The 24,109-nt window shown below is 47.1% G+C and overlaps 4 protein-coding genes across 5 annotated transcripts in view; 2 read left to right on the plus strand and 2 right to left on the minus strand.

Annotated features, from left to right (window-relative positions):
• LOC120893282 (nuclear pore complex protein Nup88) overlaps positions 1–5,417 on the minus strand; it is a 51,102-nt gene extending 45,685 nt beyond the window's left edge. Inside the window, exon 1 of the mRNA XM_040295080.1 lies at positions 5,048–5,417. Coding sequence (XP_040151014.1) covers positions 5,048–5,257 — 210 coding nt within the window. The 5' untranslated portion in view covers positions 5,258–5,417. The remainder of the gene's footprint in view (positions 1–5,047) is intronic.
• Positions 5,418–7,746: 2,329 nt separating this feature from the next.
• Positions 7,747–8,700, plus strand: LOC120894677. Its single transcript, XM_040297418.1, has 2 exons — positions 7,747–8,067; positions 8,194–8,700. The coding sequence occupies exons 1-2, from the start codon at positions 7,998–8,000 to the stop codon at positions 8,640–8,642; spliced, it is 519 nt and encodes a 172-aa protein (XP_040153352.1). The 5' UTR covers positions 7,747–7,997; the 3' UTR covers positions 8,643–8,700.
• Positions 8,701–14,304: 5,604 nt separating this feature from the next.
• Positions 14,305–15,134, minus strand: LOC120894679. Its single transcript, XM_040297419.1, has 3 exons — positions 15,003–15,134; positions 14,740–14,934; positions 14,305–14,658 (listed from the first exon to the last, which is right to left on the minus strand). The coding sequence occupies exons 1-3, from the start codon at positions 15,052–15,054 to the stop codon at positions 14,453–14,455; spliced, it is 453 nt and encodes a 150-aa protein (XP_040153353.1). The 5' UTR covers positions 15,055–15,134; the 3' UTR covers positions 14,305–14,452.
• A 4,348-nt stretch (positions 15,135–19,482) lies between these two features.
• Positions 19,483–22,854, plus strand: LOC120894676 (pyrimidine-specific ribonucleoside hydrolase RihA-like). Of its 2 annotated transcripts, none has more exons than XM_040297416.1 (3): positions 19,483–19,747; positions 21,122–21,586; positions 21,654–22,854. In XM_040297416.1, the coding sequence occupies exons 2-3, from the start codon at positions 21,122–21,124 to the stop codon at positions 22,230–22,232; spliced, it is 1,044 nt and encodes a 347-aa protein (XP_040153350.1). In that variant the 5' UTR covers positions 19,483–19,747; the 3' UTR covers positions 22,233–22,854. The 2 variants fall into 2 exon arrangements, with proteins under 2 accessions (XP_040153350.1, XP_040153351.1); XM_040297417.1 differs by lacking the exon at positions 19,483–19,747 and adding an exon at positions 19,774–20,405.
• Positions 22,855–24,109: the final 1,255 nt, after the last annotated feature.

Consider the following 24,109-nt stretch of genomic DNA (forward strand, 5'->3'; position numbering starts at 1 on the left):
TTTATACGTATCGCATTAGGTGTGGTGAAGATGATAAGGACCACGAAACCGTGCGGTAGATACCAAGCCATCGTCACCATGTCTGATGAAGTTTTGATGGAGCAATATTTGAACTACATTGCTTGGGCTTTCACTGGAGCTCTTTTGGAGGGCGGATCTACAAAGAAATGTGTTTACTATTAGGAGAAAAGAACAGTGCGACCATGAGAGCACAACACACACTCCATAATCTTGCGGTAGAAGCATTTGATGATTGCTACTTATCGACACCGTCGTCGTGAGGGCCACAAACCAAGCCAATAGAAGATTCATGTATGAACCAGCGATACAATTGTTGTGCGTTGGAACAATCCGCTTGTGGTTTCATCGACCTTTCAGACCATCGCAGCCTTGATGAACCGACAAATACACAGATGTGGAGCGATTTTGTGTAAGCCCGGGCAAGTTTTCCACCGTTTACTTATTAATCTCATATCCCCGGCCTATTTCAGACGCACAACAAAAGAGAAACACTGACAATGTCGTTCGTCCCCGAGCGCGAACAATCTCAGTCCCTCAATGCTTCCACCGTTTTGATCCACATGCTGCGTTACCGAGGGACTCCTGCCTCCACCGTCCAAACAGTTGCCGCCATCATCAAACACAAATCTCCGAATTGTGTGCGAAAATTTGATCCGCTTGCTCTGCGTGGGGTGAGCTGCTCGTTGCGTCGGTGTGTTCCGTATGTTTGATGATAGGTTGTAGTACCATTTTTATCTATTTCATTCTTCGCATGGCGCATCAAGCAGCTAATAATAATCAACACACGCGAGATGCCGTCAACTTTTCACTTCTTTGAGCGATCCTGGCTGTCGCTTTATCGCACCATCATTGTTCTGTGTGGGGTTTTCCTAGATGGTCGAGGGAGACCGCACACGGGGGTTTACTGCGAAAGACGATAGGCAACTTAAACAGCCACAGTTAAACGGAACTAAAGTTGTTGATTTTTCTTTAAATTGAGCCAAATAAGAGATAAAAAGCGATGCTATGGTTCGAAATCACACAAGTGCCATGTGGGGGAAGCTGAACTGAAGACGAAAATGTTCGTCCTGTTCGTATGACATATTTGCTTTCTTTGAAATATTGTGCCACAATGTTGGGTACGCTTTCTCAAACCAACTCCGTGTGCGTGTGTACACTTCTCACGACCATCAGGACACACACAAAAATCACATCACACACGGGCGGGGAGCCTCTTTACTCCAATTTTTCCTCCTGTGTCGTGTGTCTTCACTCAAGCCATTCAGCCAATCTTCTTTATCCGTCCGGCTGTATCGATCGGAGGTGCTGCTGCGACGGTGGTGCGGAGGCCAAACACTGGCAGTGACACAATCGGAAGGCAAATAAAAGGACGCCTCAAGACAAACGGCTTCCATCACTATTTTCTTATTCAACACTTGCCTCGGCGTGCGTGGATCTACTATTTCGACTTTGTGCTCCTGGAACGGGGCCTGGATTTGAAGCCGGGAGGGTGAGGGTGAGAGTTCGACGTATGGCTTGCCTTTCATATCTTTCCATCTTCGGTGGTCGTCGTCTTCGCTGTTTCGCTCAAGCAGCGAGAGAAGATGTTGGCATTCTAGGAATAAAAATGTGCTTTAGACTTCGAGTGGTGTTAAGGACAGTGGGCATGTGGATTTGGGAACACGAACGGAACGGACACAAATCAAGAAACACTCGCACACACCACGACTCATGTTGTGGATGGTGAGAAAAATGATCATGAATCATTCTACTACTGCTCCATCCACACCTTCAAATATCGCACAAGAACTGTTACCATCGGACGATGTGTTAGAAAAGCTTCGCTTACCTGGGATTGGAAGCTTTTTCGTTCTCCAGCACAACACTCCAAGCCACGTCTCGGCAGGTTCGCTTATCGGAAAATTAGGTATTAAATCGTAACTTTTAATTGTATTCTTACGAACGATCGTACTCCTGTGGCCGCATGTCATGTGCCATTTGCCAGAAAAAGCATACTGCTACTACTGGCCGTTTGAGTGCATTTTGAATTCCTCCCCAAAGACTCCTCTCCTTCTCTCCCCACAGCACACCCCATGCCGGCAAAGGAAGTCAAGAAGATGACAGTAAATATATCAAAGATGCTGAAATGGCAAACCATGACAAAGCGCAGTGCCAGCCAGTTGCCTTTTTGTGGCATAGGTTGGCCCTCCTTTCGATTCCCGTGCAGTGCTGCTTTCTGCAGCGGCCTCTCGAAGGACGAAAGTAAGCGAGGACGGCAGGAAAACAGAGGGCCTGGAGACTGGATTGAGGCGTAAAACTTCAGTAAAGAACGAACATAAAAGTAGAGTGATAATTTTTAAAATATTATATAAAGCATGAACTACCGGCAACAGCAGGCAGTACCGAGGAGCAGCAGCAGTTTTGGCTGTTTTTTTTTGTCCACTCCTCTAGAAACAAGGCCCTGACGCAAGGTGCAGTTTCGGTTCGGTAGTAAAGGACACGGATAAGGGCAACCGGCCCCCGGTAGCAGGATTGGCTGCGTAGTGCTGCGCACCGCGAGAGGTGGAGTAAGAAATGGGAAAAGTTCCGGTTTTTACCCTGGTGCCGATGCAGCCCGACGACGCACCCGACGACGGTGTGGTCCGTTTTTGTGATCAAGAATTACGTGCGCAACTATCTGCCGGGAATCGGAAGCACCAAAACAACCGCTGCTGCTGTTGCTGCCGTCCCGTCCTGTCCCGCCGCCCGCGAGGAAGGAATTATTTTATTATTACGATGAGTGTGGGTACAATTTATACTTTTGAGATACTATTATTAGTGCAGTTGCGAAATTTCTTAATACTTCCGTAATTAAGGCTTTCTGGTGGTGCCTCCAGTATGGAGAGGGCTTGTTTTTACTGCTTCCACGATTTTATGGCCACGAGGCGCTCATCGACTCGCATGCTGGACGGAAGGCGCGGGCAGATATTACTCTCCGCGGAGGACATGCCGTTACTACTACCATCCGTGTGCACGTCATTGCCGACCGCGTTTTAATGTCACACTAAATCCGATGATCGACGTGACATAATCATTATCACATCCCGAAGCATATTGATGGGCAAATGAGCCAAAAAGTGCTCGTCGTGCCGGTTCGCAACAAAATCTCAAACCTAACGGCCTTCGGTCATGACCGACGAGATGGATACAGCAGGATGATATAAGGACACATCATATTACTGTCCCTGCCGGGCGGGTGACTTTTTCTCCACATCCGCCCGAGTGACGAGAGCGGGGAATCACCTCGGGGAGTTATAATTTTATAAATGGGTTGGGGATGAAAATTTATGAGTCCGCTGCTATTCGCTCGTTCGGGGCATAAATTTGTGAATGATAACGCCGGCACCGCGCACGCGGACACTGCTGAAAGGACTGGATACATTGGTGAGCAAGCACACATACAACCGTCTCGCCGTACAGTGGCTATCGTCGCTCGTGCAGTGGACTGTGGGTAAAGGAAAAAGTTTTTAAAAATTTCATTTGCAATGAATTGGATTTTCCCTCGCGTCGTTGTCACACCTTCCGGTGGAATGCTGAGTGGAACGGAGCGGTGAATTCTACTGATTTGTAGTGTGTAGCTCTTATTGCAAGGAAAGAAAGATGCAGTCGTATTTGACGATGTAATGTACGCCAAAGTGCCATTTATTTACCTATTCTAATCGCTTTCATTACGCGATTAGCTTGCTTCTCATACAGTGCTAACGAACGTAAAGTGCTTTGGCATTCAAAATGAAAAAAATACATCATCAAAAACAGCAATATTTGTCTCCTATTTGCGATAAACCGAAACAAATCATCTTTAAACTGATTTATGCCTGTTCCTAAGCACTTCCGGCTCTATTAGCTGCGGTAGGTTAAAAAAAGGCATTTCATTATTTATCATACCGGGCCCATCGTACTTGTGCCTGCGCGCTACCAACCCATGTTCTTCCTCACCTCATTCATGTTCTTCAGTTAACAGCATTCGATATAATGATGCAGCCATGCCCCCGTCCGTTCGTCCGTCGTTCGTCGACTTGCGGTACACGATGAGCATCATCGTTGGCAAATGATACAATTTTTATGGATTGGCAGTGTGACCGAAATGACACAAAAAAAAGATAGTCAATGTGATCACCCCCGGGCGCACGAATGTTAATCATTGCTGTGCTGGGTAATTTGGCCGTGAGGTAGCAGAACGCTTTGGAGCAACAAAAAAAAAAAGGAAAGTAATCGACTCCTGGAATGGACGGACAATCCAGCGAGCGAGGTGGGTGTCATTTTGGGCTGTGTGACGAAGAAGGTGGGAGGTGTGTTTGAGAAAATCCATTATTTTCAAACTTTCCTTCCATGATCGCCTGGCCCGAGCCCTAGCTGCCGCTGGTGCTGCTACCGCTGCGCGCAAAGTAATAAAATTTCCTTCCTATAATTTAAATCGCTCTCGCACCGAATGAAGGGCAACAGGAAAGCGTGGACGGGGTTTGAAATGGAAATTCGTTTCGGGCTCGTTTCCTCAGACCACGAGATAACACACCGCGGCACGCGTGGACCACCAGGGATGGGGATCGGAGCGGAGAGTAAGGGTCAGTGGCGAAGTATAAAGAAATAAAATTGTAGAAAGGTAAAAGGTAAAAAAATCCTTACGATAGGCAACGTGGACGAATAATGAAATGAACCACAGATATTCGCACCCCGTATGCGCCGGGTTGGCGCAAGGACTTTCCGTTCGCGATTGCATATAATTTAAGATTATGGCCATAAAAGCTAATTAGACCGATAAATAATCCATTATTATTTGATAAATTGCCAGCATCGAAAACTACCGTGAGTGGTTGTTGAATTATTTAGCGGTTTACAGATCCGCTCAACGAATTTACGCCAGTTCAGCAGAAACCGTGCACCCAACGTTATCCGTCAAGTTCGCTGAAAACCCCTGCATTCGAGTCGTCCGCTGAGAGCAGGGCCCGTTTGTGAGGTTAGGGCAAGCGCGACTGGCGGTCGATTTTATCGCTTGAGCGTTGTACTTTACCTGATGTTTCAATTCGTCCTGTTTGCGGGATGCCGCGGCTCGCCAGTTCAGCACCAGGATGCAACAGTTCTTCGCATTCCAAACGTACAGCATATCATCCTTCGATTCCACCAGATTCTGCGTATGTTTATGGTCATCCGGCGAACAGTCACGGGCCACTTGAAACATCTTCGTCTCGTTGAACCCGAAGCTATCGGTTTTCGAAACCATGATGATACACTGATCGGAACCACTTCACTACACAAATTTAGCGGCAGGAATTGTACAACTTGTCGGTAAAATCACAATTGTGCGGGTTTTAGCGGCACACGCAGTACCGAGCAAAAACGTAAACAAACAAGCTACCCGGGCGAACGACAATTTTGACAGTTGAAGTTCGTGCTCGTTCGGGCAGGCGGAAAGTGCTCGAACTGCTCGACGGAGTACTCGACGCAGCGCCCAACGTCAAACCAGGTAACGGACATTTGATTTGAAAATTACGCAAACGTTTACGCAAAAATAGAACTTGTAGGAAAATTGAATAAAACTCGAGTAATAAGTGAGTATATGTAATCCATTGTGTAATTACACATTTGATTCATAATTTATTTGATTCACATGAGAAAAGTAGATTTGCTTTTAATTTTTGTACAATGTAACTTGATTTATTAGTTCTTTTTTGCGTTTCGCTTTGTTTAGTTTTGGGCTGATGTGTGTTTCGGAGAAGAGCAAAATAAGAAAAGAAACACTTCCAGTCTTGTACTTTTTGTTGGGTTTAGTAATTAGCTATCGGGTCGGATTGCTCATCTAGTTTAGTATGTAACAAATAGCGTGACTCTTAGCTAGGCAAACAGATTATCGCCATGGCATGTTCAATTCAAACCCTTTGCTCAATTCATAGCACGTTCGATTTGCAGTATAATTGAATACGTACAGCAGCACCAATATTGCACTTTGAATAAGGTAGTATTAAAGCTGCGTTTCACACGACTGCTGAACAATTACGTAGTTAGCAAACAGGTTTGCCAATTAACTGCACCATAAGGGAGGGTTATGATCTATTGAGAGGAATGTAATTGCACCTTCGTGGTATATCTTCCCATTTATCAACACAGCTATATTCATGAATGGACAACTTTCAAGTAGAGAATCAGCTACTTGCAAATACGTCACATTGACTTATACAAAATATTCCGAAAGAGAATAAAAATACTAAAATATATACTGTTTACATCCTGTTTGAAAAGGTTTTTCTGAATACTGCCAGAGACACACACGCACGCAGATATGTGTATAATATTCTCATTTACGAATCATTTGTCAACGTCTAACGTGAACGATCCGAAGCCATACGCATTCGATTCCTGGACCGAGAAATATTATGATTGAATTTCGGTCGAAGCCATTTGGAGGATTTACGGGAAGGCTGTTAAGCTGTTTCTGTTACTATCAATCGCTCTCGGAACCGGGGTACCATCTCACCATATCGCGAGTGTTTGGCATCATAAATGTATAATGGTGAAATGCTCGTTATGATACGTACGAGCTTATTCCAGACGCATCGTATATCAATTTTTCTTCCTTCCGGGAGCACATTTATCAGCGTACGATGAAAACGAAAGCGACGCCGTACACAGGAGAGGGATGGCAAAGGGCCAGGATGTCACTTTCCCGTTGGCATTCATAAAACATATCCAGCACTCCCTGACGTATTTTTCGGCACTTCTTAACCATTGATGTATCTTCCCTTATGCTACGGTCGGCCGGAATTGAGGGTTGCCGCTGGAATTGAGCAGTCACTGCTCTCTCTCTCTCTCAATCATCAATTCATCCATTGTAAAGTAAGCGCTTCCGATGGGTAGTTCCTGCTTTGTGATGGAGTTTTCACGAAGAAGAAAGAAAAAAAAAATGCAATAAATAAAAGCACGTCTATGGGATGGGGCATGAAGCAGCAGGTAGGATGAACATTGCCTACAATCGACGCTGATCTGGGATTGTTCTCGTTCGTCAGGACAAGTGACAGTTATGACTTAGTAATGTGACCGAATGCTGTGCAATCGGGCCAGGCATATTGCGTATTTTTGAGGATTGATGGATAAAACGCGTTCGCAATAATTCGCTGCTCAGGATGGTGGCAGCTATTGACGATGCAAAAATGGGAATTGAAGTCAGCTGCAGTGCATTTTCATGTATTTGGAACTTTTGGAATGATTTGCATTATAACATAAATCATTGAGTGTTCGTTGGATTTGTATGGATTTCACGTGAATCTAGAAATAAGTTTGGCACACATTTCGATGCTTTTTACTTGAAATGAAACATTATTGAACAATCCAAATAAGCTGCATTTGAATGCAGCTTAGTAAAGACTTACAAAGAGCCTGATTGTACCGGTGATGGCCATACATCAACAGCCGTAATCGATCGCGGGATCATGTTCACCGATGAACTTTTGCGATCGAACGACGTCATCATCGTTAAATCTTTTGTATTTCCAGCAACTTCTCCACCTTCGCCCATCGCCGTAGTAAACAAACGCAGTCAAACAGTTTGCATAATACACCCATCGTCTGGGCAGCGTCAGCCTTGCACTTGCTGCATCTCAGGCACCTGGTGCAACGGTTCCACAATCCACACGTCTCTGGGTGGCAATTGATGGCTTTAAGAGAAAACAGCACCAATACCAACGAGCGATTGCGCTTTCGCGACGCCAGCCGCATTGCGATCGACGCTGCAGTTGCATTCGCTACATTCAGTCAACGCACGACAGTCCGCGGAGTAACTTACCGGTTGCGTACCGTGTGTGAAGTCAATGATTATACACAAATAATACAGGTGTGAAACGAGGTGAACGAATTTTCGTTGAAGTTCACATTTGAACGATAACACGTGTAGATATCGCGGTGTAAAGGTTAGTTCAAACGGTGTCCCAGAAGTGTCTTAGAACGCCGTCAGCCTGTACGACCACACAATGCGTTGCTACGCAACGATCACCGCGGTGGCTTCGGTAATAGTGGGACTTTTGGCTCTAGCAAAAACAGGTTAGTCATTCAAGGTAACCCATTTCTGGCAGCGCGATCATGATCGCAAGTGAACGTAAACGAAGACAGATCGGGGGTTGCACTTACCATCTTTTTTTGCTTTTGTTGCTAAACTACCTTTTCAAGGATATGGCCTCGATTGTGACTTCTGTTACGGCGATGAAGATTGTTCGCTGGGATTGGAGGTGCCCGTGGTAGAGTGCGACGAGGAATCGGTTCAGCTGACCAACAGCAGTTTGGCCAGCTTCATCCGACCGCTGAGCACTGCGCTGCCCACGAAACATAATCACTATGAGTGCATCCACGTGCGTGCTACATCTGTGAGTGGCCACGTGTTCCTGTTTACCCGAGGCTGTGTCCATCAGTTGGAAGGAGGAAGACACTTTTGCTCCCTTCCACATGCTGCGTTTCAGGGATCGCTCGAGTGCGTTGCCTGCGTTGGAGATCGATGCAACAACGTTCCCGTACTGCAGGAAGGATCCGCTGCCATGACCAGGAGAAGTTCGTTGATCTCTCTCGCCGTCTGTTCGTTACTTGCAGTTTCGCTTTCCACATTAGCAGCACCGTACAGCTGATGGATAATGAGAATAAAAAAGCTTTAGGCGGGCTGTAGCTTACTACAATTACAGTGTATATGGGAGTGTGTTTGTGATTCGTGTCTGATTGGTGTGTGATCGCGCAATAGCTCGTTGGACCAGGTGATGAAGTGTGTGTTTGTGTGCGACATACTGTTTCGATGCTGTGATTGCGACCCGTGCATAATGGCGCTCTAATAACTGCACGTCACTCTGCAAGGGACCTCTCGAAGCGCCAAGGGTCAATCGCGATTGAGAAATGAATGTTAAGGGCTGCTGGGGCGGACCTGGTGGTTCGTGCTCAATTATGTCGTGTCTTACACTTGAACTTTGCCAATTAGTTTGCGCTTTGCGTAAGAACTGCACCGCGAGATTAGTCCCGCGAGCTTGCTGGTCAGGTGGCGTGGCGCAAAGAAGGGTGCCCTTTTGGCCCGACACACACACTCACACTCTCACACGGCCAGACGGCTTTCGACGGCTGTCGTTGGCGGTTGGAGCGTACGTTCAATCGACGCCTTACTCCTGGTGACGCACTTCATCCGCACCCAATCTGCCACCATGCCTCGATAGACGTGGGTCTGCGCGATCAATAAACATATAATTAAATTCAATCAAAACAATGCGGCTTAAAACAGTGTGCTCGGGCAAATGGGGAGAATAAACGTCAACCGTTTGAACCGGTTCTTGAGTGCGGCACAGGCTCCGGTTATGAGTGCCGGCGGAATGTGAATGTGTGGGACGTACGAGGACCTTCAACGAACGAACGAACGGCACCCTTTGGGGAGGAGACAGCATCTAACTATGATGAGGATGGCGGTGGTGTTGAAATCTGCGTGATTTCGCCATCGACGACACCGGAAGCAAGCAACGCTCCGCGGTCGACCAGCAGCAGTCGGGTGTAGTTTCTTCAATATGAGCGTGTTTGTAGTTTCGGCAACTTGGACGGAGCCAACGGAAAGGATTGACGTTCGAGTTTGCGTTTGGTTTTTGGGGAGGTTTTGTTTGTATTTATTAAACAAATATCGCATTCATAAATCAAATCTCGCACATCCAGGCGTCGTCCTTTTTCTTCGTGCGAGTACACTTGAACCCCTTCAAGGCGCCGGGGTGGCCCCGTTCTGTGGACACTCCTGTCAGCGCTAGCGGTGGTAAGCATAAGTTAGTCATCGTCATACCGTCTTTGCGTGTGTCTTTGCGGTTGTTTCGATCCTCTCTAAACACGGGCAGCAGCAGCATCACCTTCGGCGTGCCCTTATTGCCTTGCTGGGCGCGTAGTCGTCGGGCGGAGCAAAGTTCATCAGCACTCGACGTCTTTCACGTTTTGATAAAGAAGTAATTTAAATATTCTATAAATTCGCTCAATTCATTTTGCCGACACGTACACGCTTCTTGGGGACATACGCGAGAGCCGCGCCATAATCATCACACGTCATCAGCAGTATCGTCGTCTAATTCACGAACGCCCCCTTACCACGGGGCATTAGGCAAGTGGCACAGAAGCGAGCGTGTTCGGTGCGAGATTGTGCCAGAAGGTGCTTTGAACAGGCTGTGTTCTTTGAGTATGGGAATAATTTCTTATTAAACTTTGCACCAATATTACGTGCGAATCGAGCCATAAGGACAAACTTACACAGTTGATGGTTCGCGATGGACTTCAGCTTTATCTTTTATTTCCTAATTTCTATTCATTTCATTCGTTTTCGATGCGAGTTATTATTTCCGTCTTTTAATTGCGGAGGACAGTTGTGATTGTAGGAACTTGAGCACAATTTATTACCACTCAGTATCAGAAAGAACGAGGTGGTCCCCATGGTCCTGAAACTGATCCAAAACACACCATATGCACCGCCACCCCCCGCATCGATAACTATTTTCTTGTCGATACTTGACTCAAGAAGTGTTGTTGCTGACGTTACACGCCTGTCTTGGGATCGTGTCGTGTGAGCGAACGCACTTAAATTATGTGGCGGAATGTGGGACCACTTGTTCAAGGATACGCTCTAATCGGATGATGGCACTTGCGAATCCGATCAAACGCAACGCCTCCCGAAAAGGGAGTTTCCGGCCTTCGTATCCGGGGAGAAAGAATCATTGCCCACTCATCGCAGGACGGCCCTGCGAACCGGCATCCGGACATCCTGAATTCATCCTTTGCAATTTTGGTGGATATTCATCTTCCCGAAATAGCAAACCATGTCCGATAGAACAGGGCGCCGGGTGCGCTGCGATCCGGTGTGGGAAGCGGGAACATCCTGTTCTGATTTATGACTTGGGGGTTTCTAAGAATAACTTCATCAACCGTTATGCTCTGCTCTCGAAGGAGTCGTTCCCTCGACTGGCGTGGCATCGCTGATCGCACACGGGGCACGTCTTGTGCGAAAGCGTGTTCAGCCGCGTGGAGCCCTTGAGTGTGCGGATGGCAGAGCACGGAAGCTGAAGCAGCTCCAAATCGCCAGACATTGACTGGAAGCGACGCTGTTCCATCGCTCGTACCGGTGTTCGCACGGGTTGTGTTGATTCGTAATAATAATAAGTAATTATTTATGCCTCAATAGAAAATCACGAATCACACGAAACGCGTCTTTCGAGAGGTAGGAAGGCTATCGTTCTCTCCAATGCTCCATTCCGTGAAGGCGCAGCAGTGGATGTGGTGAGCAGAGGGAAGAGTGTGTGTGGCTCCGATGCTTCTTCAAAACGGAAGGGTTTTGTTGTTGTAGAATGCCATCGGGAAATTGGCACAAACAAAGACTGACATACACCTCTTCCCACGGCGGGGAAATCAAGCATCCTTTCTTCCCTTTACTTTCTCGGTATCTCTGAACAGGTTTCTGAACTGTCAAAAGTAAAGTACCACGTGTTTGGTGTCGAGGATTCGGGAGGACGTGTGTGTATTGTTTCTCCGTACGTTCCGAAAATGTTTTCGAACGTTGATGATAATTAATTCCGACGCTATTTGTACGGACTCGTGTGCGTTTAATTTTGACAAGCGCGTGAGTTTTGTGCCGGGCGGACGTTGGATAAACAAATGAATTCTAAATTCGGGGTGAGAGATGGAGCAGATTTTGTATACAAAGCGGGACAGCAATGATTATTTCGATGATTGATGAAAATACCTTACCGTGTGTATTGGGAGAACGGGGGCACTGCTGCTTCAGAAGTACCTGCCCGTAGCGAGAATCGTCCTCGGTGCGTCCTACGAAAGTGTTTCGCGATGGTTAATAGCATCGGTAAAGGCTAATGGAAGTATGAATCAAATCAATTGTTCGCCCAAGGGCAGACAGGGAAGTCTTTAAAACCACGATTGCTTCGAGATTGCTTTCTCGGACTGGCCGTGAAGGATGGTTACCACCGGACCCCATGGCCCCATGGCCCTGCAGAGCAAATGCCGGAAACGATTTATATCTTATAAGACGCATCCGAAGCAACCGTGTGGTTAAGAGCCTAGCCGCACGAGATAAGCCGGAGGGAGATGAATGCTGCCGCACGTCTGCATCGAGTCGAAGTGATTTGTACCTCCTCGATGGTTGGGGGGGTTGGGTTGGGTTGAGGTTGGTTCTCCAGATCGGACTGGGCTGGGACTGTCTTGGGAAATCTTTTACGCCTTTCACAGTATGAGCACCTAGACCAAGCCAATGCCAAGACGAATTGGTGTAAAATCTTGGATGTATGTCTTGTGCGAAGAATAAACAACCCGAGCGCCCGGTGGTTGGGCTGATATGTGAAAAGTTGGAAGAAGCGTATAAATTTCCCTCCGACCGCTCGTTTGTAGCTGCAGCGAACGGTGCGGCGTCGAACGACGTTTCGAACGGTGTCCTTCCTGGTCCTGTTGCTGTGCTGCCACAGGACAACGGCGTCTCACCCTCTACGTAGCTACGGAGATGCTTGGTCGGATGTGTTGCGATCGACGAAGTAGGCGAAACGAGCGAAAGAGGTGAGAATCACGCAGGATGTTAGGATCGGTGGGAACGTGGTGGCGGTAAAGAGTTACACACGGCCCAGCACCTGGACCACGGAGCTAGATTCCTAAGACCGAAACCACATTATATTATTAAAGTTGTTTATGTTTCTTATAATATCAAATTAAGAGTTGGAGATTAGTTAAGATAAAGCGCATATAAATTACGATAGACTTAAATTGATTTTTGCTCCGGTAGAGCGAATGGTATTCCGCGTACTAGAACCGGAATGACCTGCACTGGAGGGTGCGGGATGTGATGTTAGCACCTACGGAGGGTTCCGTACCCGTCTCGTGTACACTAAGTGGAGGCGGTGTGCCTGCTTGCCGGGTGGAAACAGGAGACGATCTGTTTGAGTTGAGCTCGCTCGCACCCGTTGTTGTTGGCGCTCGCGTTTACGCTGGGTAACAACGAGTGAGGCCGCGGAAAGTTTTGTCTATGCGGCGTGTCTAATGTTACACCAGAGGTGAGTTATAGTGGCTACGGTGGTAGGAACTTGTGCCACTTCCTGCCAGGATGCGTGATGCCGGCTGGCAGGGCTACGGGCAGCACAAACGTTCGATTGGAAGGATCGAGTTTCCTTATCCTTCTGGCCGGTTTGCTGCCGGTCGCGCGCGCCCGGTGTTTGCCTTTGTTTGGCTAATTAATTATTTTAATTATTAATATGAATTCGACGCTACCCATAGCGCCCATACCTTGATGAACCTTCGGCGTAGTTTTTGGGGAGTAGCGGTACGTTGACTTTGTTTATTCGAAGGGTGGAGGAAGGTAAAGTGTCAGACAGTCACTTAGAGCGCCGCACACGTAAGATCACGTAAGATATTTCCAATTTTCGTGCCCTCTCCATCAAGCCAAGTGTTGATTGACTGCGGAGACCGGTTACGGACGTTGGCGCCGCGTAGATTCAGGCGTTACCTTGGTGCGTATGTTTGCACAGTGACAAGTTTGCGCATTGAATGTGAAAGTAATTTAAATTGATAATTCACTGAAGTTTTCTCGCAGCAGCCGAAGCAGCATTGTGGCATTGTGGAATGAATGATTGGTACCATCGTAGCGGGTGAAAGTGAATCGGAACCGGGCAAGCGAGTGGGCAGGAAATATTCATTCTGGAAAAGCATTTCAAGGTTGGCAACGAAATGAAAATCACGGCGAATCAGGTTGATTGTGGTTTGAATATTTGATTGCATAAAACGGGGGCTATAATGGTTCCAGCATTCCGCATGCAGGTGACATTAGCTAAAGGATTTTCAAACGGTCAGCATCGAAAGCGGAAGTTCAGAATGTATTCTTCAGTGTCATATCTTGTTTGTTTGTTGCTGTTTCTCAACACCGTTACAAATGGTATGGGTTGTTCGTATATAGCCCCAAAAGCATTCTAAAGAGTTTCTTTCGCCTCAGGTTATGCTAACACGTGCTTGCATTGCATCGCCCAGGGCGAGGAGCGAATGTGTGACGATACGGCCGAGATTCTGGAGTGCAATGAAGAGCTGGCGGAGAAGTATCTTAGCTTGTTCATGCGCGTGAACGAAAATCTGGACGTCGAGGGTGTCGATAAAACGCAATTCAAGTGCTTCAAATTCTACATCCTGGGCGAGGAACAATTCCATCTGAAGGGATGCACCTACGAGAGTCTGCCGATCTGTGACAAACTGACGGACAATATGGGTTGCTCCTCCTGTGAGGGCAAAGATTGCAACGCACAGTACTACGAGAGCTACATCGACGACGACGATGGACGGGCGGGCACGCAGGTGTCATCGATGGGATTGATTGCCACTTGTGTGCTGATTATCGGTTTATTTCGTTGTGCCGTAGTGCGCTAGACGGACCAGTATATTGTCGCACGCAGTACGGTTAGCTTGCCGTCACAAAAGCACCTATAATGAACAGTACACTCAGCAGCACGCTGGCGGACGATCGTTGGCTGTAGTTGTTGGTTGAGCTGCTGCTGGTCTGCGAAGAGCAGTTCAAGCTGCCATTGAAATCGATCGTCGGCTGTCGGCAGATGCTCTTACTACCTGCTGTACATCCTTGCACGGCAAACGTGTCCACCTGTGAGCCTGAGAATGGTCGGGAGAGGGCGAACACTTACGATATGCCACAAAAGAACTCACACACACTCACACGCGCACTACACTTACCTGTACTCCTAAAGTTCACCTTCACACAGCTGTACACTTTGGAGGAGGCCGTGAATTCGGTTGTATTTCTGTAGAACGTATTCAGCTGTAGTACCGTTTGATTGACCACGGCCGGTGTGCAGGTGACCTTGGGGATGGTCTGATTAGTATTGCAGGCTACCACTCCTATGCACAGGGGACAGTTGGCAGCAGCGGCTGTAACGGGTTTCGATTTTTTGTTAATTTGAGCGTGTTACACCCATCCGGATACGATTACACCTTACCATAGGCAAAGCAAACGCTAAGCGCACCAATAAATGCAAGCAGACGGAACATTGCAAATCACCTTACTGCGGGGCTGTGTACCTTCTATAATACTGATTGTTGAGCAGCGTGCTAGACCTATTTATCGCCGATAGCGAATCACTTGAATCAGTTAACCGGGCCATTTAGTCATCGTTTGTTTACCCTGTACCGGGCAGATAAGTGTCGTGTGCTTGAAGCAGGCGATAAAGTGACATTGTATTCGTCAGTAACATCCCACAGGCGGCTGGTGATGTATTGATTTTGAGACTTTGAAATGAAAAGAACGATTGATTCGGCTTAGTCCGGTTGGAATGCACGCACGGTGTGTGGTGATGCATCTTTAAACCGTGCTCCCGTACCACGTGCAAGTGGATTGTTTCTGCTTGAAGTAACTTATCTCTTCGCTCAGTTTGGCGCTGTTGACTCATCTATGTTCGGGCTGACATTCGCCTAACACCATCGAATGTTCAACCATGCACCAGTGGATCGACAAATCGAACAACACGCACACACTTTGTACGAAAAATGTGAACCAGATGCTTTCAATTTCGGCTAACAAATCAAATTTGCCACATCAGAGAGTTGAAGTGGCAAATTGGGCGAGCCGGTGCTGGGGAATTGAAGCTGACAGGCCAGTCACTGTACGTACGTCCGTGCGGCGCTAGCAAATCAGCAAAACGGAACCGTAGGTGTCGGGATTGGTTTTCCATTGCGCAGCATATGCTAGTAGCCTGCGGGAGAATCCTGCTCTGTCTATTTGCTTCTCACATCCACGTGCTACATGTGCCCCAAAAACCGGATCAACTGTGCGTATGACACCGGGGTGCATGTATATGAGTGTATCAATAATAACTGCGGTTTGATCAAGAGCCCCTTGGCCTGTCTCGCTCAGATGCATGACAGACGAGCATTCTCTCTCTCTCGCTCTCTGGTGTGGTCGAACGGGACTCGTTCGTTTTCGCAAAACCATCACACACTTTCCGAACGCATCCCCACCTTGGGTGGGAAAGGTAAAAGAGCAAATAATTGCATATTTGAATCCAATCCGTGTGCTGCAGGTGCTGGGACGGATGGGACTGGACATCGGACAGGGTGTGCGTTGAAAACGTTGTCATCGTTGGCTTCCGGTTGGAAAATCGGTTTGAGTGTCAATTTCCTCGCTGCTCCACGCTGGTCTCTCTCCACCGGTGGTCTGTGTTTTCCTTTTCCATAGGTAGCGTAAGGAGGGTCGGTTGCGGTTGCATTGCCATGTACAGGTTCTGCTGTGGAGGGTGTCGAGTGTGTTTGGTTTTGCCATCGGCCATCAAATATGTAACATTCAGCACCGAGCAGAGCCCCACGGAGACCGTTCGACACTGCACAACCGGCCATTACCGGGGCCCGGCACGCACGCCGGCGACGAGATTGGGATCGGGTTATTGTATTCGATGGTTATATGCATATTTTACGATCCATTCCCCAGGTTTTCCGAAGCTGTGCTGACCGATGACATCGGCATCGAATACTGACACCGACACCGATGGTGGGATGAAGTGGTTTTTATGCCGATTTTCAGGGGATTTTTTTCATTCTCGGAGGATTCATGGTGCAGGGATTTGCATTTGCATAGATGAGGACCGTTTGTGAGCGATGGCGGTGATGGGGTGTTTGAACGCACAAAACAAAAACAAAAAAGCTTCAATCTGTTGCTGTATTTTTTGCGGCATCATAAACGATTCCGTTTCCACCGTCGGATGCAGCTTGACCCTGGGAGGCTGGTTGGTTGGGATGGTGTGTCGAAAATTGGTGCGAACATTGGATTGGATTTGATTGAACTGGGATCTGAGCCGGTGTGGGAGAATGGGGAGAGGATAAATATTTCATCGCCGGCGAGTTGATTATGAGCGATTCGGTTTGATTTATGATGCATGATTTAAAATTAAATCACTTAATTGGTTTTTGCATATTCGATTCAGCGTGCAGAAGATGCGTCATCGTCCCAGGCGCACGTTGTTTGTCATTCCGCGGGTGTTTGCGAATGCGGAACACATAAATCGGTTAGAACGGTTCACAACAACAGGCATGTTTACCTTTATGACGCCCGCAATTTGTCAAACAATGCGACCCAAAAAGGCTGGTCAATTTGAGTTTACAAAAAGGTGATAAAATGGGAAATGATTTGGTCAGCAAATGAAGCCACACCAGCCAACCGTAACCGGAATAATTCACTTAAAAATGATGGTCGAAAATGGGAATAATTGGCCCGGGGGTTTGATGCAGATCAGACAGATAAATGCAACGCAAGTTCATAAAAGGCCACTCTGGAGGTGTGAATTGGTTTGTACTGTTGGAGGGCCATAACCGGTGACTAGTGGTTGAACATGTTTGCAATGAAGTTGAGCGTTCTGTTTGTAATTACAATAGTTGTAGTAAGTGTTTGGCTGGTGATGGTAAAGTGTGGAAAGTTGTACTTAGTTTGATTTTTTTTAAATTTAGAACATAAGTGTTGCTCACCATGGTCGGAGGCATGGTGACAGAGATGACAGCGATGGTGATCGAGACTGGGACCAAGGATCGTCCTACTGGAATGGTCAAGCTACTACGACAACTACGCGGGTCGCCACAGTGTCCACCATAACACCACTGCCCGGCTTTACGGTGAATCGCAATACGACGGTGACAATTCCTCCCTTTCCCTTGAACACTTCGTTTGATGTGCGGACAGGCTAGAATATGTAGCGGCGGTGTGAAGTTGAATAAACGCTGAAAATACTTTGGTTTCAATAGTTTTGTTTCATTAATAAGTTCCGTTGAAGCATAATAAATTGTACATTATTTGTTACTTAAAGCAATGCTTCGTTGCCGGTGTGCAGAAAAGCGCTCCGCAACATGATCATCGCATTGGAAGCCATAACAGCCATAACTCGAAGGCTCTGCGCGGCTTTCGGTTGGATTGGGCAGGGTGTTATAAAAAAGGGCATAAATTAATTTACTTCTCGCCTGACACGAATTCGAGCCGTTGCAAAACCAGCCAAAGAAGCGAAAGGTACACTGAACCGGAAGCGGTCGAGCTACCAATTCGGCTGGCAGTAAGCGCAGTAGGGCGAGCTATCTGACTTTATGAACTGCAGCCGCGGCCACGGGCAAAAGGTGGCGAATTAAGTCCTGTTTTAATTTTTAGTAACTCTTTCGAGTGGGTGAGGAATTTCTTAAATCTTTTACGGGCTAGAGTGTGGGCTCACTGGCAGCAAACTCGAGGAAGCAATTCGTTCGTTCTCGAGCCTCTGTGTTCGATGGAGGTGCGGAGGTGAGGTGCCGGAGGGATACCATGAAGCCGAAAAAGTGAGCGCAATACATTACCATATAATTCACAATTATCATTTGGTGGTAGAAGCTAATTGTGGTTTATGTGTGTAAAGTGACGTTGCGATGAACGGTGAACGTTGGCGAAGCCGGAAGTGGTTCCGCTAAAAGACCTTCCATAAACATCGGCTCAAGCCATAACCCGTAGGCTCCGAGGTTGGAAGGATACGGGGGCTTCCTGGACGGAAAGATGAAGGGTAAAAGCGTGGCAATCACATTTTTATTCGCGGCATGTCCTGTTGGTGGCTCCTTTGCATCTTCACATTGAGCAGGAGCCGCTGCCGTTGAAAATGCTCACGGAAGCTGCGAGACGGAACGGGGCAGTTATACGCTGTGTAGTGCCACGGAAGTAGAGAACCACGGGAAAGAGTTGTACATTTTATGATATTATTGTGGATTTAGGTGAATAAATTATAGCGAAAGTGGAAAGTTAATCAGAATGGGTCTCCCCTGCACTGTACGGGCAGCAGCCTGCATTGCCCGTTGTGCCAGATTGGACGAATGGAGGGGCAAAAAAAGACAAAACAAAAAATCTGTTGAAATGAAAAGAGCACGAATTGCGGGGAAGAAATAATAGGGTGACATAGTTGAGCGCAGGGCATAAAAATTAGCAACAGCTGAAAACTAAACTAACACACACAGCGCGGCAGAGTGCAGTTCGCGATAAGGCCAAAGGTGACAATAGCCACATAATGAATTGCACTAAAACAGTGCAAGAGTTGTACCTGGCATCGGCAGAAAAGGGCGAACCAAGGGTGAAGTTGCAGTGTGCTTTGCATAGCCGGCGAACAGGTGAAACAGCAACGAGCGAATAAGATAATGAAGATGTATGAGGCTTTTAATTTAAACAATATAGCTTTAACACTTACTGGTTTTATTTAGTGCAAAGAGGGAGAGAGAGAGAGAGAAAAAAAAACTGCAATAAAAGACAGGTGAGTATAAGACGTCTTACTGAATGATGTAAAACAAAGTGACGGTCGATCGTGTTCGCTGGACGAGGTGTTGGTGCGTGCGGGAGTTGTAAGGGCACGCCGTGAACTTGTATTGTTCTAGTTCAATGACCAACGCGCGCGGCAGTGGAAGAAGTCGTAGAAAAAACTGGTTAAGTTCTACTGCGTTGTCTATCTGTTTTGGCATAATTAGCAAACCAGAAGTAGCAATAAAAGCCTTATTGTATCAGCCTCAACGTGATGAGTTTGCAGTACATGGAATCAATTTAACGGCTGCATGAAACGCCAAGAATGTACGTTTCAAGATCCATTAACGCAACCAGTTCAGACAAAGAAACGGTAAAGGAACAATCCGATTCGATTGTCAATTGACTTTAGTGTGGTGTAGATCGGCGAAGGCTTCAGTTCGGGTTGTGCTGTGGATTGTCAAGGTATACTTAGCAATTGTTCAGTGGCATTTGTTCAACTGTGTGTTACCGAGTGATAGTGAACAATATCATTATGAATTTATTCACAAAACCACAAAATGTATCTGATTGCTGTATCATCATTTTTCAAATGATTTGCAATTGAGCCGTCTCTGCTAAACTAATAGATTCCCTACAAATCAATCAAACGTCGTTAACCCGATTTCTTGCTTGGGCTTTGCATAAAATTCCTTCAAATGACTGATTCGCCATACAGTGAGGGTCGGGGTAGAGGCGAGTAAAAAGGCCAACATCATCCACCCACTTAGGAATATTATTTATGACTTGCGAAAAAGAAAACAAAAACAGCAGAATCCCTGAACATCCTCTGGCAGCAAATGATAGCCAGTAGCTGGGATTGAGTGTGGTAGTTTGTGTGTCCCAACTCGAAGAGAGCCATCATACAAAGCAAAGATGACCTTTATGGCAAAGTGGGCGGACGAAATCAGAGCGGTCGAATAAAAGGAATCAAATTCTTCGGTTCGGTGTGAGTGAATTCAAAAAAAAGAAAAAAGAAAAGAAAACTGAAGGATCCAGTCCCATCAATAGAGGCACACGGCACATCATAGTGGAGGGTGCATTTACAATGAGGCCATCGTGTAAAATCTGAATAGGAGATTAGGTACGGTCGTGTAACATCTTTGCCACAGTTTTCGAGAGGGTCCTCCTCCGGTCGCCAACGCACGGTGTTTTGTTTGCTTGCGGAAGCGAAGTCGTTACCGATGGTCGACGAGTGTGTTCGAAGAGGTCGCCCGGGACAGATGATCCTGGATGCCGGACTGGATGGACAGACGGTTGACTGGCAAATCGAGTCGGGAACCAAGAAGTCAAGAAGGGCCGCATTATTTATGACGGCAACGAACGGTCAGTGGGGGGAAGGAGAGGCCAGTGGGCCACGGGAGTGATGGGCGGCGACGGATAGGAGAGCATACTGGGAGTGGGAGGGTTTAAAAAAGTTCTCGTGAGAGAAAAGATCAAATCAATTCAATTTGTTACCATGTTCTGAAGATTGTTGATTCCAGCTTGATTGCGTAGCCACGGTGGAATGTTGAATGGAGGTTCGTTTGGGATGGTTTCGGATTTGTTTGGATTGCTTGCTTGCTTCTTCGCCTTCGTCATCTTCTTCGAACGTACTAGCAGACGACCGTGTCAGGACCGTTTTGCCGGACGAACCCCGGGCAGGACGAATAAAAATTTAACGAGGGGAAATTGATATTTGTCTAGCCCATAAATTGCTGCCATTTTTTTCGGGAATAAATTTTATAGCTTATTACGTCCAATTTGTAGCATCGGAAATTGAAATGAGGCATGATTCGGTACGGCTTTGGGTCATTGCAGATGAGTTCAGCAATTCGTGCGCTTATGCTAATGGTGGCACTGCTGGCTGGGGCATCGCTGGCGATCAAATGCCCGCCGGAGAATACGCTGGCAGAAGGTGGGCCACGCCGAGTGATTCTCGATCTGGACGGAGGTGGCGATGATGCTTGGGCACTGGTGATGCTGTTGTCCAACGAGGCAGAGTACAACATTTGCGTGCAGGCCGTCACTTGCTCGCACGGCAATGCTCGCGTGTCGGACGTGCTGGTGAATGTGTTGCGCATACTCGATAGTTTGGATCGGCTCGATGTGCCGGTGTACGTTGGAGCCAGTGAGCCACTAATTACGCCCGGTCCGAACCGAAACACTTCTCACTATTTCTGGGGCAACAATGGCTTTGGAGATGTCGAGTTTGAAGGGGACTTCGCGGTGGACTCGTTGGTGTCGCTGCATGCAGTGGAGGCGATGAACGAACTGTTTGAAAAGGTAGGATTACAAACCAGAAGCAGAAGAGCTAGCAGGAGCGATAATATTGGTTCCATTGTCTTTTTAGTATCCCAACAAGATCACATTGCTCGCTGTGGGACCTCTGACGAATGTAGCGCTGCTGTACAAAATGTATCCAGAGACGAGGGATAAAATCGGTGACTTGTACATTCTGGGAGGAAACCGTCATGGTGTGGGCAATACGGCACTGGCAGCCGAGTTTAACTTCTTTCGCGACCCAGAAGCAGCCCATATTGTTCTGAACAACTCGCCCAAGATCGTGCGCGTGTTTCCGTGGGAAACGGTCCTGCTGCAGACGTTTACCACCAGATGGCGCTTCGAGACGTTCAAGCACACGACGAACCCTGCCGTAGAGCTGCTGAACCAGGTGGAATATGTAGTGTACGCGCGGGAGGAAATATGGACCCCGTGTGATATGTATGTTGCGGCGATCTTCCTGAATAGCAGCATTCTCCGGACGGTGAAGACGTATCGCGCCGAGGTAGAGCTGACGGGCAGGGTGACCAGAGGAATGATGGCCATACTGCATCACGTTAAAGACAGCAGTCAGCACAATGTGGCCGTCATAGATGAGATTGATACGGAAGAAGTGCAGCGCATGTTGGTTGCATTAAACCTCAAGTAGCAGTTGTAACATTTGTTGTAGCAAGACGCTTCTAGCGACAGGATACAGCCATGCAGCGCAAAAGGAAGCATCCATTCGTAGCATTTTTATGTGCGATGAATAAATTGTAGCAGTTACTAATTAAATGATTTACCATCCGGAACGGTAGCATACGAGTGAATTGTGTATGCGCTAGTGGATTCTTTTCAATTTGTCGCCGCGTTCTACACAACCCAGCATTCGTTGGATTATCACACTGAACGCTTGTTAGCTGGGGGTTTGCATTTGTTGTTACCTTATGTCCTGCAGCTACAAAAATGCACCATGCTATCTCGTCGCATGCGAGCTTACCATGCGAACACGCGTTAACCACGTAAATTCTTTCATATCATCGAGGTATTGTTGGTCACGAAACAAGACCGCGCGCGCAAAAAGCGTAAATTCATTTTATCCTTCAGAAATGCGATGATTTACAACGGCCAGAGCTAGAGCAGGATGAGTTGATGGGATGGGGAATTTCATTCGCGCGCGTGTGTGTGTTGTTTGTGTTTAATATGCTTATCTAAATATAAAAATGTCAGATATGTATTATGAAATTAAAATATCCAACAGGAAGATGCATGGAAATGGTAATGAAAGGAAATGAGCGAAATCTGTGTTTAACTCCACAGGCCACAGGTTTGTGTGCGGGAATGCGGGACGGTTGGGCTGGGTTGGTAACAGAAGCAACAAAAAGAGCACCGGACAAACTGCAAAAGCCATCACGCATCCGAGATTCCGTAATATGAGCAATTCCGTATGTGGTACCGGAAGTGGAGAGAAAAATGCTATCAGCATAAACAGTAAAAAAAAATAAAGGAAGAACAAACGCAGTCTCAGAACGAACGCAGCAGAGGAAAATGCATGCATGAGCGAAAGAACCGACGGTATGCGGTGGGGAGGGAAAAAAGTGGCAAGCAGATGAATGGATTTGAGAAACGGCACCAAAAGGACATGCTTATCTTGAGAAGAGGATCGAGCACTGCCGGGCGAGTGTTGGCTATGAATTAAATAAAAATATAAATTAAAAGTAAGGTGAGTCCGGCTCTCCTGCCGGCTAGGATGGGATGGCGGCGAAGGAGCAAGACAAGCATAATTATATAAAACATTATTATTGTACTCCACATGCGCTGGGGTTAGGCTACGGATGCGAGGATGCGTTCCTTTTTTGTGCATTTGTCTCTCCACACCGGTCGCGTTCTGAAAGATGATTCCGTTGACAATAATAACGAACGAAACGAAACGAAAAAAACGGGCAAGAGAAACAGATACAACTAAGCGACAGCGACATTTGCATTGGCAAAAGGATGCTACGGTTGAGACCCAAAATGGGAGTGCGAAACATCCCCGGAGGCCACCGAAAACCTTACTCCCTTACCGCACACGCATTCATCGCACCGATGGGGGCAAAAGGCAGGAACGTCCACCGTTTATCTGTTTTGCATGTACAAAGAGGTTGTAATTTTTAAAATTCTTCTAATGTCCACCGAGTGCCAGTGCACAGTGCACAAATAATAAGGGTAGCACGTGCCCGTGTGCTTCACCCGCAACTGCCAAGGGGACAAGGGCGAGCAGCACAGGGCGAGAAGCGTAAGGTTGCGGTCAACTGTTTGTGTGGCGGCGCATTTAAGCGGTACCGGCGGGTCCCGTGCTGGTAGTTTAGAAGAATAATGAAATTAAAATAAGCGTAGAGCCGCGGATTCAACACACACACATACACACACTCACACCACCCCCTGGACACGGGTGAATCGTAAGTGAAATTCTTCCGACCGTTACAATTATTTAAAATTGCATATGAGCAAATGTATTACAATTTTTATTAAAAGATAACAGTAACGGGCAGTGGCGGAGGATAA

This window comes from Anopheles arabiensis, chromosome 2 (assembly GCF_016920715.1).
Source record: "Anopheles arabiensis isolate DONGOLA chromosome 2, AaraD3, whole genome shotgun sequence".
Lineage (NCBI taxonomy): Eukaryota > Metazoa > Arthropoda > Insecta > Diptera > Culicidae > Anopheles > Anopheles arabiensis.

What these genes read in the sequence shown, in the direction of transcription:
- LOC120894677 (XM_040297418.1), top strand. Translation starts at nt 7,998, where the DNA reads ATGCGTTGCTACGCAACGATCACCGCGGTGGCTTCGGTAATAGTGGGA. An exon ending in TTTGGCTCTAGCAAAAACAG is followed by an intron (nt 8,068 to 8,193) that starts GTTAGTCATTCA and finishes TACCTTTTCAAG; the next exon opens with GATATGGCCTCGATTGTGAC.
- LOC120894679 (XM_040297419.1), bottom strand. Translation starts at nt 15,054, where the DNA reads ATGTTCCGTCTGCTTGCATTTATTGGTGCGCTTAGCGTTTGCTTTGCC. An exon ending in TAGCGTTTGCTTTGCCTATG is followed by an intron (nt 14,935 to 15,002) that starts GTAAGGTGTAAT and finishes AACCCGTTACAG; the next exon opens with CCGCTGCTGCCAACTGTCCC. An exon ending in GGTGAACTTTAGGAGTACAG is followed by an intron (nt 14,659 to 14,739) that starts GTAAGTGTAGTG and finishes GACCATTCTCAG; the next exon opens with GCTCACAGGTGGACACGTTT.
- LOC120894676 (XM_040297416.1), top strand. Translation starts at nt 21,122, where the DNA reads ATGAGTTCAGCAATTCGTGCGCTTATGCTAATGGTGGCACTGCTGGCT. An exon ending in TGAACGAACTGTTTGAAAAG is followed by an intron (nt 21,587 to 21,653) that starts GTAGGATTACAA and finishes TTGTCTTTTTAG; the next exon opens with TATCCCAACAAGATCACATT.